We start from the raw sequence: 12,263 nt of genomic DNA on the forward strand, positions 1-12,263 counted from the left end.
TTACTTTTGCTAATTTGATATGTGAAAATATGACAGCTGACATTTGTCTCAGTCCTTATGTTGGCCATTTTGATTTTCTGTGTTCTATACGTGTTCTTTGTCTATTCTTTTCTACTGGGTTCTTGTCTTCTTGCTGTAAAGAAGCTGAAAGCTTGTGTTAATTTGGCCACACACCACCCAAAAACTGCCCAGACACACTACCCATTTCTTCCTATTTCAGAAAGTCCACAGTAGGCTGTCTTTTTTTTTTTTTTTTTTTTTTTTTTGAGACAGGGTTTCATTCTGTTGCCCAGGCTAGAGTGCAGTGGTGTGATCATGGCTTACTGCAGCCTCAACCTCCAAGGCCCAAATGCTTCTCCTGCCTCAGCCTCCCGAGTAGCTGGCACTAGAGGCGTGCACCACCATGCCCAGCTAATTTTTCTATTTTTTGTAGAGACAGGGTTTCACCATGTTGCCCAGGCTGGTCTCAAGCTCCTGGACTCAAGCAATCCACCCTTCTGGGCCTCCCAAATTGTTGGGATTACAGGCATTTGAGCCACCGCACCTGACTGGTTAAGTCCTATTTTGTGCAGTGTCTCGTAAATGGGGACTCACTGAAGTGGCTTGAAAATCTAAATAGAATCCTATCTGCATTAATGTTGGTCACAGCTCACAAAATGAATGCTATTAATATCTGATTGGCGTAGAGGAAAAAATAAATGTGTTGCTTTTTAGAATTGTTTATTGATCACAGAGTTAACTTTCATATACTAGCCTGTAGGAAGAAAGTGTGGTTAAGAGTTAACAAGAAACCTTTTAGAGCCACAATTTCTTAAGAGAGTCATCAGGACTCAATGTCTTGGTAACAAGACAGAATAAATTTAAATTTGAATATAAAGGACTTTTACCCCAACCTGGCTAACAATGTTTAGGTTATGTATGTGCTTGATAATGTGAATATCTAGAATTTGGCTGTAGTTTTTTTTTTTTTTTTTTTTTGACAAGGTATCATTCTGTTGCCCAGGCTGGAGTGCAGTGGCATGATCATAGTTCACTGCAGCCTCAACCTCTCAGGCTCAAGTGATCCTCCCACCTCAGCCCCCACGAGTAGCAGGAACTACAGGCACATGCCACTGCGCCCAGCTAATTTTTGAATATTTTGTAGAGACTGGATTTGCCATGTTGCCCAGGCTGCTCCAACTTCTGGCCGGAAGCAATCTGCCCGCCTCGGCCTCCCAAAATGCTGGGATTACAGGCGTGAGCCATCACGACCAGCTGGCTGTATCTTCATAACAAAATGTAATGGTGTTTTATATTCACAAAGGAGTCAAGTCTTCCTAACCTCCCATGGGGTTCCTGTTGGAAGTGAGGCTCTTGGTTTGTACTGTGATCTGAACAAAGACTGAATTAAGGTAATTTGAGTATAGAATTTTTTTTATTCTAGGCAATTGTCCCTTGTTTTGTGACTCCCTTGGTGAGAATCTCTCTCAAAATGTGATATTCATGGAGGCAATTGAGGTACCAGCAAGCTTGTCCAACCCGCCTTGCTTGGTTGATTTTTTTTAGTTTTTTTTTTCCCCAGGCTGGTCTCAAGAACTTCTGGGCTCAAGGGATCTGCTCACCTTGGCCTCCCAAAGTGTTGGGATTACAGGCGTAAACCACTGCTTCTGGCCTTAAAAAAATATGTATTTTTTGAGACAGGCTCTTGCTTTGTCACCCAGGCTGGAGTAGCAGTGGCGCGATCACGGCTCACTACAGCCGCAACCTCCCGGGCTCAGGTGATCCTCCCACCTCAGCCTCCTGAGTAGCCAGGACCACAGGCACACACCACTATGCCCAGCTAATTTTCGTATTTTTTGTGGAGATAGATTTTTGACTTGTTGCCCAGGCTGGTCTCAAATTCCTGGGCTCAAGCAATGCACTCTCCCACCTCTTAATCTCCTAAAGTGCGGGGATTACAGGAATGAGCCCTAATTTATGGTTTTTGTTTTTTTTTGTTTGTTTTTCTGTACTCTGTATACTCCAGGGTATTTCAGATGTAAGGTGTTTCAATTCATCTAATAAATTTCCTGGTCTAGACTTGGTGACAGCCATTTCTCCAAAAGCTCTGCTTCATTTTGGGAAATGCTATTTGAAGATCATAATCTAGGCACAGATAGAGTCATTGTTTCTAGTTAGGCCATTTCTTTTTCTTCCTTTTTTTTTTTTTTGAGATAGGTCTTGCTCTGTTGCCCAGGCTGGAGTACAATGGCATAGTCATAGCTCATTACAGCCTAAAACTCCTGGGCTCAAGTGCTTCACCTTCCTCAGCCTCCCAAGTAACTGGGACTATAGGTGCATGCCACCATGCCTGGCTGATTTTTTTTTTTCTAGATACAGAGTTTTGCTACGTTGCCCACACTGGTCTTGAACTCCTGGGCTCAAGTGATCCTCCTGCTTCAGCCTCCCAAAGTGTTGGTATTACAGGCATAAGCCACTGTGCCTGATCTAGTTTGGGCATTTCTAGGCCTTTTTAGTGGACTGAACTAAAAGAGACTATAAATATAGTCTCTTCTGCTGAAAATCTGGGTTCCTAACCACATTAAGTATTTGCTCTTCCCAATGTATACATAAATACATAGGTATGCATATATGTAACAATACCAATATTTTCTAGCCATAATATGACTGAAGGTAAGCTTTCTTTGGGGTAGTATAAAATTTCTGTGTTTGCCAATCACTTGAAATAATAACTCCTTCTTGTGTGCATCACACACATCCATGTTGCTGCCTGTGTCAGTCAGTATAGAGTTCTCCAGAAAAACAGAGCCCAATATGATAGATGCAAGAGATTGATCAGGAGGAGTGGCTTAAGTGGTTATGGAGGCTGAGAAGTCCGATGATCTGCTGTCTGCAAGATGGAGACCCAAGAAAGCTAGTGGTATATCTTAGTCCCACTCCAAAGCCCTGAGAACCAGGGACACCAATGGCCTAAGTCCTGGAGTCGAAAGGCCTAAGAACCAGGAGCTCTGATGTCTGAGGGTGGAAGAGGATGTCCCAACTCAAGAAGAGACAGAATTTGCCCTTCCTGTACTTTTTGTTCTTTTCAGACTCAACAGGTTGGATGATGCCCCTGATACTGCCCAGGTTGGTGAGGGAGGATCTTCTGTACTCATTCTACTGATTCAAATGCTAAAGTCTTCCAGAAGCACCCTCATAGTCAGAAATAATGTTGACCATCTATCGGGTATGTCTTAGCCCAGGCAAACTGACGCATAAAATTAGCTATCACAGTCAGTATTTCTTTTGGATTACTGAGTAGAATACCGTGGTATGAATATGGCACAGTCTGATTGCCTTTTCTCCTGTGGGTGGACATTTGGTGTCTTTCCAGTTTGGGGCTATTAGGAATAATGATTCTTGTATGAGTTTGCTTTTGTTTTCCTGATATATATGCCAAGGAGTGGAATTGTTGAGTCATGGGGTAGGCATATCATTAAATTTATTAGACACTGCTAAACAGTTTTCTAAAGTATTTACATCAGTTTACACTTCCACCAGTAGTGTGCCAGAGGTCCTGTTGTTCTCAATCTCCTGTATTGATTTCTGTCATTTCTCCTATTTTTCTTTTTTTTTTTTTCTCAGACTGAGTCTGTTTCTATCGCCCAGACTGGAATGCAGTGGCATGATCATGGCTCACTGCAACCTCCGCCTTCTGGGTTCAAGTGATTCTAGTGCCTCAGCCTCTGAGTAGCTGAGATTACAGGCGCCACCATGCCTGGCTATTATTATTATTATTATTATTATTATTATTATTTATTTTATTTTTTTTGAGATGGAGTTCTGCTCTTGTCGCCCAGGCTGGAGTGCAATGGCGCAATCTCGGCTCACTGCAATCTCCGCCTCCCAGGTTGAAATGATTCTCTGGCCTCCCTCCTGAGTAGCTGGGATTACAGGTGCCTGCCACCGCACCTGACCTATTTTTTCTATTTTTAGTAGAGATGGGGTTTCACCATGTTGGCCAGGCTGGTCTCAAATTCCTGACCTCAAGTGATCCGCCCGCTTCAGCCTCCCAGAGTGCTGCGATTACAGGCGTGAGCCACTACGCCTGGCTTCTCCTAGTTTTCTTATTCTGATATTTTCTCAACATTTTTTTCCAACCCTGTACTGAACTTTGTATTTCTGTTATCAAAGCTTTTTTTTTTTTTTTTTTTTTTTTTTTTTTTTTTTTTTTTTTTTTGAGACAGAATCTCACTCCGTCGCCCAGGCTGGAGTGCAGTGGTGCCATCTCAGCTCACTGCAACCTCCGAGTCCCGGGTTGAAGCGATTCTCTTGCCTCAGCCTTCCGAGTATCCTGAGTAGCTGGGATTACAGGCACACACTAACACTCTGTATAGTTTTTGTGTTTTTATGGAGAAGGGGTTTTGCCATGTTGGCCAGGCTGGTCTGGAACTCCTAGCCTCAAGCAATCTGCCTGCTTTGGCCTCCCACAGTGTTGGGATTATAGATGTGAGCCACCATGCCCGGCTCAGATTTTGATTTTAGAATGTTCACACTTACAAATGCAAATTAAAATGCGTTGAGAAGTTTTTTTCGAAGCTGAGTTAAGAGTTAGTCCCTTTATATCAATTTTCGTTATTAAAAAGTTCTCAGGAACCAAATAACATTGGTCCCCTTAAATTGAGGCAGTTCTGCTCAAAATGGATGCTTGGGGCCCAAGCTGAACGTCAGTGGTTGTTGAGGAATCTAGTTAGAATTGCGTTATAGGAATTCCTTTTTTTTGAGACAGAGTCTCGCTCTCTCCCCCAGGCTGGAGTGCAGTGGCACGATCTCGGCTCACTGCAAGCCCCACCTCCCGGATTCACGCCGTTCTCCTGCCTCAGCCTCCCGAGTAGCTGGGACTACAGGTGCCCGCCACCACGTCCAGCTAATTTTTTGTATTTTTAGTAGAGACGGGGTTTCACCATGTAAGCCAGGATGGCCTCCATCTCCTGACTTCGTGATCCGCCTGCCTTGGCCTCCTAAAGTGCTGGGATTACAGGCGTGAGCCACCGCGCCCAGCAGGAATTCTTTATTCCAACATTTGTGGTGCAAACTTTGAGGTTTTGAGCAAATACTTTTTTTTTTTTGAGAAAATATTTGACAGCCCAGGGCCTCTCTCTAGAGCCGCATCCCCTGCCCATGTTGGCTCTTCAAGTTGGCACTGAAGTCAATCTCTAAAATGTTCGCCAAGAAAGCCAACTCCTTCATGTACTTTTAGTACTTAAAACATGTGTTTTTATCTTTTAAATCCACAGTTCAGAGTCGTGACACTTCAAGAGGTGGGCAGATTATTCATTTGTGAATGAACAGCATTTATGAGAAATTTGGAGAAATTTGATGTTTGAGAGACACGAAGAATCCCGAGCTTTCCAAAACAGACTGATGTTCATACTCACCGGGGAGTTTATGAAAATGCAAGTCCCTGGAGCACGGGCCTCTGCTGGATGTTCGGAATCATGGGGCTGGGTAGGGCCAAGAATCTGTACTTTGAGAACAGCCAGATTATCTAAAGTATATAGTCATTTCCAGTCCAAGCTCTGTAAATCCTGGAGAGAAAAATCTAAAAACTGCATATCCGGATTATGTTATTCTAGCTTCCTGTAGAAATCAGGCTTCAAGGAGCATACGGCCATTCTTATCAACATGAGACACGGATTTGTAGGCAATTTCTGTACCTTTCATAAAGCTGGCTAAAAGCATCAGCCAGTATTTATATAAGAATCCATGTCTGTTCTTTTTTTCCAAAAATCCTAGAGCAGTTGGCTCCTCAGATAAACCTGTGTGTTTCTTTTATCCAGTAAAAGCAGCGCATCCAGAGGTATTTGTTTCCTGGCCTTCTGCGAAGCCCACAGATAAATTAGGTCTCATTTGGAAATGTCCTATTTCAAAAAGTCTGCGGTATCTATCTCTGCCTACCGATTGATTTACAGCCTCACTTTAAAATGTTAGTCTGTTCTTAAAAAGGGTTTATAACTGCATCTACTATAATAATAAAATGTAAGCAATCTTGCGCTAGGTACTGAACAATTTCATAGCTTTGAACTCTCCAAAATGTTCTAGAAGCCAATGTAGAAAACCCAGAAATCTCAGTTTTTGTTTGCAGAAGGGGCAAGAGAACCGGTTGTGTTCGCCCTCCAAATGCCCAGCGCCAGCATAGGGTCGCTCTAACACACAGCCCAGGCTCTGTAAACGTTTGCTAAAAGAACGAATCAACAAGGAATAAGTAATGGATAATAATAATAAGTAATACGAATCCATTCTTCCTGCGGTCGTGGGTCTGGCAGGCACAAATTCCGGCCAGGATTCCGACCCCAGGGCCAGAGCAGGACTCGCCTTGGCTCCTAGGAGTGGGCGGGGATTCCCTGGGGTGCCGCCCACGTCGGGCGGGACCTGAGGGGCGCTGGAGGGGCGGGGCATCCATGAGGTCCCACCCATGCGGGGGGCGGGGCCTGCGGCGCGCGGGAAGCGGCGCGCGCTGCGCGGGAGGTGATGGTGCCTCTGACTGTCCGGGTCCCTGCAGGTACGGCTTCCCGGGGCTGGCCCGGGCAGCTCCGCGGCTCTTTTGGTCGCGTCTGTCCGGGGCCAGAGGCCCTCGCCGAGGGCGGGCCCCTGGGCCCCGGGATAGCTCCGGAGCGGCGCGCGTTGGGGCGGCGGGGCCCCGTCCACCCCCGGCCGCGCGCGGCCTCCTCCCGGCGGCCTCAGTCTCAGCTTCCCAGGCCCAGCGCCCGGTCCCTGGGAAAGGCGGGGTTCTCCTCTCACCTCGCCGCCCCGATCCCCTACCCCGTTTGGCCCCCTCTTCCGGGAGGCTCCTCCCGGGGCGGGCCCCTCCCCGGGCTCTCAGGGCGCGCCCCTAGCCCCTACTAAGCGGGGACAGGCAGTGCAGACGGCCAGGGCCCCTAGGTAGCCTTTACCTGGGTGTTTCGTTGTGCTTTTCTGGATGTAGCGGCGTATCATAAACTTGTGGATGTCAGGACCCAGCGAAGCATTTTAGGTGGAGCTAGCAAGGTGTTATTGTCAGATGGCAACGTTAACATCCTTTCCCAATGCAGTGTGCATTTTAAATGGCTCCTGGCCCCTATTCAGCGCTCAATAACCCTTTGCTGCTGTTAACACTGTTGTTTAATCCATCACCAGCATTTTGCAGCTTTCTTCTGTCTTGAAGAAGTAGAACGGTGCCCGAGAAACGTTTTGCCCCTTGGAGACTCAGGAGGATGAAAGTCATCACTTGTGAAATAGCCTGGCACAACAAGGAGCCCGTGTACAGCCTGGACTTCCAGCATGGGACGGCTGGGAGGATCCACAGACTGGCGTCTGCCGGCGTGGACACTGCTGTCAGGGTAAACTGGGGCAGAGATAGACATCCGGGAACACTGCTTGAAGCAATAGTTTTCATTCTTTTATTTAAAACCAATGTCGGCTGGGCGCGGTGGCTCACGCCTGTAATCCCAGTGCTTTGGGAGGCTGAGGTGAGAGGATCACTTGAGTCCAGGAGTTTGACACCAGCCTGGGCAACAGCCAGAAATGAAAAAGTAGTGGGACGTGGCGGTGTGCAGCTGTAGGTGCAGCTACTTGGGAAGTTGAAGTGAGAGAATCGCTTGAGCCTAGGAGTTTGAAGCAAGCAACGATCACTCCACTGCACTCCAGCCTGGGTGACAGAGCCAGACCCTTCTCTTAAGTAAATGAATGAATGAATTAACATATGTCAATAAACTCAAACTACTTTGTCATCTAGCCCAGAATGCTAAATTTCCAGGGCCTGCGGTGAACAATGAAAGCAAAAGAGAGCTGCTTTCTTTCTTTTTTTTTTTTTTTTTTTTTTTGAGACGGAGTCTTGCTCTGTTGCCCAGGCGGGAGTGCAGTGGTGCAATCTCGACTTACTGCAACCTCTGCCTCCCAGGTTCAAGCTATTCTGCCTCAGCCTCCCAAGTAACTGGGACCACAGCTGCTCATCACCATACCTGGCTAATTTTTGTATTTTTAGTAGAGACGGGGTTTTACCATGTTGGCCAGGCTGGTCTCAAACTCCTGACCTCAGGTGATCCACCCACCTTGGCCTCCCAAAGTGCTGAGATTACAGGCCTGAGCCACCGTGTCCGGCTCTGCTTTCTTATTTGATTCATTTTCCCTAGATTATTGTAACTGGACGTTCATTGTTTTGGGATCCTGATCCTGGTTCCTATAGGGTAACAAGTTGCTCTAGAAAGAAGGCAGAGGGGGACAGTAGACATTTATGTTTTAGATAGGGAGTTCTTTGATTTTATGTTTCAAAAGAAAAACTAAATTTTCTTTCTGAAAATAAGCATAGTGTTTTTTTTTTTTTTTTTTTTTTTTTGAGACAGGGTCTTACTCTGTCGCCCAGGCTGGAGTGCAGTGGCCTGATCTTGGCTCAGTGCAGCCCTGACCTCCGGGGCTCAAGTGATCCTCCCTCTTCAGCCTCCCGGGTAACTGGAACTACATGCATGTGCCATCACACTTGGCTAATTTTTTAAATTTTCTGTAGAGACTAGGTGTCACTATGTTTCCAGGCTGGTCTCAAACTCTCAGCCTCAAGTGATTTACCCATCTCGGCCTCCTAAACTGCTGGGATTACAGTTGTGAGCCACCGCACCCAGCCCATAGTATTGTTTTAATACAGACAGTATAATATGTGCCCATTCCATGTTTTTCAAATGAATGTGTTGGTATCGACAGATCTGGAAGGTAGAAAAGGGACCAGATGGAAAAGCCATCGTGGAATTTTTGTCCAATCTTGCTCGTCATACCAAAGCCGTCAATGTTGTGCGTTTTTCTCCAACTGGGGAAATTTTAGCATCGGGAGGAGATGGTGAGTATTGCTGTCCTTCAGAGATTCTTCAGGAACCAGATAGATACCTGTGTGTCTTGTGTCAGATAGTGAGATTTGAGCTGGATATGCTTTTTTTTTTTTTTGAGATAGAGTTTCGCTCTTGTTCCCCAGGCTGGAGTGCAGTGGTGCAATCTCGACTCACTGCAACCTCCGCCTCCTGGGTTCAAGCGATTCTCCTGCCTCAGCCTCCTGAGTAGCTGGGATTACAGGCGCCCGCCACCACGCCTGGCTAATTTTTTTTTTTTTTTGCGTTTTTAGTAGAGACAGGGTTTCATCATGTTGGTCAGGCTGATCTCGAACTCCTGACCTCAGGTGATCCACCTGCCTCGGCCTCCCAAAGTGCTGGGATTACAGGCGTGAGCCACTGCGCCTGGCCTGGATATGCTTTTTAGTTCAGCTGTGGCTGACCCTCTCAATCTGTCATTTAGGTAGTTCAGTAAAATACTGTTCTAGGGAATGTGGTAGAGTCGGGGAGGGAGGACAGCAAGATGAAACCAGGAACACCTGTTTGAAAACAGCTGCTTTCCCGCTAGCTCCCACCAGGCTGTTCCAAGACAAGATGGAAAGGCACTTACCATTCTGTCACATCCTAAGCAAGGCAATTGTTCTGGTTTTGTTTGATTGTTAGTTTAACATCTGTGGTGATGAGTCAGTTCTGTGTCTCTGTGTAATTAATTAGTTGGCTTTAGGACTGTGTTATTAATTAATTGGCTTTGGGAGTTTATTTTTTTTTTGAGACAGTCTCACTCTGTCACCTAGGCTGGAGTGCAGTGGCACAATCTTGGCTCACTGCAACCTCCGCCTCCCAGGTTCAAGCGATTCTCCTGCCTCAGCCTCACGAGTAGCCGGGATTACAGGCGCCCGCCACTACCCCCGGCTAATTTTTGTATTTTTAGTAGAGATGGGGTTTCGCCGTGTCAGCCAGGCTGGTCTTGAACTCCTGAGCTCAGGCAATCTGCCTGCCTCGGCCTCCCAAAGTGCTAGGATTACAGGCGTGAGCCACCATGCCCGGGCTATTTGGGCATGAATTCTAAAGTGGGATATGAAAGAATTCAGCAATGGCCAAGTTCCTCATGGAGGGGTGCCGTGCTCAGAAGTGCAGCGTGCCCTCCCACTGGCCCCTCTTCAGTGGGCCCTGAGTAGCTTCTCGTGTTTGATCTCCCTGTAAGAAAAGCAGTAGCTGAAAAGCACATAAGCTGCCAATGCTGTGGAAACCCCTGTGATGCTCCCTTTCTTCACAGTGACATACTTCTGTTTTTTTTTTTTTTTTTGAGACGGAGTCTTGCTCTGTCGCCCAGGCTGGAGTGCAGTGGCGCAATCTCGGCTCACTGCAAGCTCCGCCTCCCGGGTTCACGCCATTCTCCTGCCTCAGCCTCTCCGAGTAGCTGGGACTACAGGCGCCCGCCACCACGCCTGGCTAATTTTTTGTATTTTTTAGTAGAGACGGGGTTTCACCGTGGTCTCTATCTCCTGACCTCGTGATCCGCCCGCCTCAGCCTCCCAAAGTGCTGGGATTACAAGCGTGAGCCACCGCGCCCGGCCCATACTTCTTATAATACCCATAGTGGCCTCTGAAACGCTCCAGCAGTGCCTGTTGGGATAAGATCCCGCATCGGTACCCAGCTTGGCAGCTCCTCTGGTTTGACATCCGTGTGTTTTCTCCCATTCCCTGCTGTGACTGATGCTGCTTTGGAGTCCTGGTGTCTGCAGTGCCGGGCTGCTGGAGGGTGCTGGGGAGGGAGCATACTGGGAGTGTCATTAATGAATGGCCTTGTGATTTGTGCTTGCTTGTTTGGTGGGAATAGATTGATTCTTGCTTTCTGCCTGTGCTTAAATGGGATAAAACTATATGGAAAAAGTAAACCAGGCTGGGCGTGGTCGCTCACACATGTTGTAATCCCAGCACTTTGGGAGACCGAGGCAGGTGGATCATTTGGGGTCAGGAGTTCGAGACCAGCCTGGCCAATATAGTGAGACCTCGTCTCTACTAAAAATACAAAAATTAGCTGGGCATGGTGGTGCACTCCTATAATCCTAGCTACTCGGGAGGCTGAGGTGGAGAATTGCTGGAACCTGGGAGGTGGAGGTTGCACTGAGCCAAGATTGGGCCATTGCACTCCAGCCTGGGCAACAGAGTGAGACTCTGTCTCAAAAATAAAAAAGTAAACCTTTTTACCATACTTTAAAACAATCTAGAAACTATTACAAAATAAAACAAATCTAAAGTTTTTTTTTTGCAGAAGGAGGAAAAGAGACCTGGTTGAGTTCAGTGCCATGATGCCCAGAGTGCATGAAGGGGTGTGTGTGTGTGTGTGTGCGCGCACGCGCGCGCGCACGCTGATTTGTAGAGGGAAAGATGGGGAGCAGGAGCTCCACCTGGGGGTGGCTACCTGCTGTCTGCCCTGAGGTTGCACGTGGCAGCCCCCATTTTCCAAAGTCCCTTGGCCTTGGAGGCCCAGAAACCTGCTATTGTCAGCACGTGGAGAGTGTTCATCCATCAGGGCCAATGGCATCTTAACCAAGCTCCCAGACTAATGTGTGCGACTAGGATTCCGGTTAACTTAGCATGGGAATGCAGGCTGGGTGGGGTGGCTCATGCCTATAATCCCAGCACTTTGGGAGGCTGAGGTGGGCAGATCACCTGAGGTCAGGAGTTAGAGGCCAGCCTGACCAACATGGAGAAACCTCGTCTCTACTAAAAATACAAAATTAGCAGGGTGTGGTGGTGCATGCCTGTAGTCCCAGCTATTCAGGAGGCTGAGGCAGGAGAATCGCCTGAACCCGGGAGGTGAAGGTTGCGGTGAGCCAAGATCGCACCATTGCACTCCAGCCTGGGCAGTAAGAGTGAAACTCTGTCTCAAAAAAAAAGAAAAAAGAAAAAAAAAGAATGGGAATGCGTATGTCCTCACAACCTCATTCATTCACTCTCCTGCTGTGCACATTCCTAAAAGGGAAGCTAAGGGATGGTCAGAAGGTTACGTGGTAATCGTAGAGTCAGAATGTGGGGAGTTATTGGACTCAGACAATGGGTGACCTCAGGCTAAAGTACCTGATATCTATAATGATATTAATAGCTGACACTTACATGGGGCTTACTATCTGCCAGCCATTGTGTTGTAAGTGTGTTATACATATTGACCAATTTAATCCTCACAATAGCCTATGAGGTAGATACATTGTTATCCCCATTTTTGAGACAGGGTCTTGCTCTGTCACTCAGGCTAGAGTGCAGTGGCAAGATCAGGACTCACTGCAGCCTCCACCTCCTGGGCTCAAGTGATCCTCCCACCTCAGCCTCCTGCATAGTGGGACCAGAGGTGTGTGCCGCCACACCTGGCTAATTTTTTTGATTTTTTTAGTAGAGACAAGGTCTTGCTCTCTTGCCCAGGCTGGTCTTGAGCTCCTGGGCTGAAACAAC

General features: G+C 47.2%; 1 protein-coding gene across 1 annotated transcript in view; it reads left to right on the top strand.

Annotated features, from left to right (window-relative positions):
• Window positions 1–6,442: 6,442 nt before the first annotated feature.
• CHAF1B (chromatin assembly factor 1 subunit B) overlaps window positions 6,443–12,263 on the top strand; it is a 30,345-nt gene continuing 24,524 nt past the window's right edge. The window contains exons 1-3 of the mRNA XM_003263908.2: window positions 6,443–6,520; window positions 7,135–7,337; window positions 8,692–8,824. Of these exons, the coding sequence (XP_003263956.1) occupies window positions 7,212–7,337; window positions 8,692–8,824 (259 nt within the window). The 5' untranslated portion in view covers window positions 6,443–6,520; window positions 7,135–7,211. The remainder of the gene's footprint in view (window positions 6,521–7,134; window positions 7,338–8,691; window positions 8,825–12,263) is intronic.

This window comes from Nomascus leucogenys, chromosome 25 (genome assembly GCF_006542625.1).
Source record: "Nomascus leucogenys isolate Asia chromosome 25, Asia_NLE_v1, whole genome shotgun sequence".
In the NCBI taxonomy this organism is placed as follows: domain Eukaryota; kingdom Metazoa; phylum Chordata; class Mammalia; order Primates; family Hylobatidae; genus Nomascus; species Nomascus leucogenys.